Source organism: Pecten maximus, chromosome 11 (genome assembly GCF_902652985.1).
Source record: "Pecten maximus chromosome 11, xPecMax1.1, whole genome shotgun sequence".
Classification (NCBI taxonomy): domain Eukaryota; kingdom Metazoa; phylum Mollusca; class Bivalvia; order Pectinida; family Pectinidae; genus Pecten; species Pecten maximus.
Window position 1 is genome coordinate 8,448,921 of NC_047025.1, and position 2,209 is coordinate 8,451,129.

Genomic DNA, 2,209 nt, shown 5'->3' on the forward strand with positions numbered 1-2,209 from the left:
TCGGCACACTTCTGGCAATTCCGTCCACCACCACAATGTCTCTGTCGGCGAGGAGTTTGTGCGTATTGCAAAGGACGGGAAACCCGACATCCTCAGCCATGTCTTATCTCATAATCGTGACAACGTTGAAAAAAATAAGCATATTCTGAAAGCCATTTTAAAAGTGATCTTATTTTGTGGCAAACAAAATATTGCCCTCCGTGGTCATGAAGACCAAAAAGGAAATTTCCATGCTCTTTTACGATTTAGTGCAAAGAATGACCATATCCTGACTGAGCATTTGGCCAACTCTGACCCAAGAGCGAAATATACATCGTCACATATACAAAACGAGTTGATTGAGTTGTGCACGGATCAGATTAGGAAATCGTTAGTCGATGCCTGCAACAACGCGGGGTGTTTGCATTTATGGCAGACGAAGCGACCGATTGTTCGACAAAGGAGCAGATCGCGTTGTATGTCCGCTACTTCAACCGTCAGCAGGGAGAGGTCTGTGAAGAGTTCCTTGGTTACAGAGAGGCGTCAAGTACAACCGGACAAGCACTAGCAGAAACATTTTTAGAAGCATTGGACGAATATGGTATCAATATCGACCAAATGCGAGGTCAAGGGTATGATGGTGCCGCCAATATGGCAGGGGTCCATCGTGGTGTGCAGGCACGGATTCGAGAACGCGTTCCGTTGGCTCTATACACACATTGCAGAGCACATTCATGCAAAGAGACCATTGTCAGGAACATGATGGACACTGTTCAGACTGCTGCTTTCGCCTTTGACTATTCAGCAAAGCGTCTCCTGAACTTCGAAGAATGCCTGGCAAATGATGATGAAGCAAGGATGGCCATGAACAGGAAGACCAAACTAAAAACACTTTGTGAAACACGCTGGTTCAGCCGAGTTGACGCACTTAACACCTTTTTGAAATGTTTCGCAGTTGTTGTTGAGTCATTAGAGGAATTAGGAGGTGACGGCGACTCCAAAGCTAGAGGATATGCATTGTCCATCAAGCAATATCTCATGGAAATTGAAAGTTGAATAAAAACCGATTATCACTCACAAAATAGACGTATTTCTTGTTTAGTTGGACTAATGAAACTGCCACCAGAATACTGGAGATTACTCCTTAGGCCTTCTATAAATCAAAGTATCCCCCTCCCGTGCCCACCCCCTCGCAGGCATCAAGTCGGCGTACACATCCAAACAGGCCTAGCCTACGCGCCTGTCACAGTCCAGCTTCAGGTACCAGTGCTCAACAAAGAACACTCCAGAGCACGCGTTACAGCGTCTCCTCACCACAGCAGAGCCCGTATATCTCTATACGACCACCCTAACCTACTAAATAAACGTGAAGAGAGCCCGACTTAGGAAAGCACTATTTCAGCTACATCTACAGTCTGCTTACTCACTTCGTCTCGTAGTATATACCGTACCTGACCTACGCTGTTTCTTGGCCAGTAATCTAAATCTGGTCCAGCTGACATGCTAACAGACGGCTTTATATACCGTCTGAAGACCGAAGGTAGCGCCGTCTATGTTCCCGCCGGAACTTTCCGATCTTACATCTTTGTCTATATACTGTTTGAAAGGTATGCGCGCTAATCACGCCATGCTACAAGCTTATTATTGACAGTTGTATCAAAACACGGAAGTAAAGCAGTATTGTAACATAATGAACTGTATAACTTATGTACACATAAACAAACAGCGCTATAGCTGGATAGTTGATAATGTGCTTGTCACAAATTTAAGTCAAATCTTTTGTCAGCCATGTTTAATATACGCGTGACCGATTGAATGAATACATTTGAAATCAAAATCTGAATATGAAAATCTGATACGTAGACGTAGCTTATAACTTCTCAAAACTCCACCATATCGAAACACGCGCAAATAATTCTCCATTTTTTCAAATTACCCAAAATGAACTTACTTTTGTACATGAACAGTCATACAGTCATACGTTTAATTTTTATATCCGGTTTAGCCAATCTTCACACGGAAGCCTCTTATACGTTTCGTTACCAATCTAAAATTGGTAGGAGAGTCTATATACAAATCATGAAATCACTTTAAACTACGGTTTTATGAGCAGTTTGAGTCATTGATACTTGGGGGTGAGACAGGGGAATCTCAACCCGAGGGGAAGATTCTGAAGTTGCCAAACACGAGGCTTGCCGAGTGTTTGGCAGCTTAATTATCTTACCCTGAG

General features: G+C 43.3%; 1 protein-coding gene across 1 annotated transcript; it reads left to right on the top strand.

Moving 5' to 3' along the window:
• Positions 1–408: 408 nt before the first annotated feature.
• Positions 409–1,035, top strand: LOC117337835 (zinc finger MYM-type protein 1-like). The gene has a single exon (XM_033898961.1). The coding sequence runs from the start codon at positions 409–411 to the stop codon at positions 1,033–1,035; it is 627 nt and encodes a 208-aa protein (XP_033754852.1).
• Positions 1,036–2,209: the final 1,174 nt, after the last annotated feature.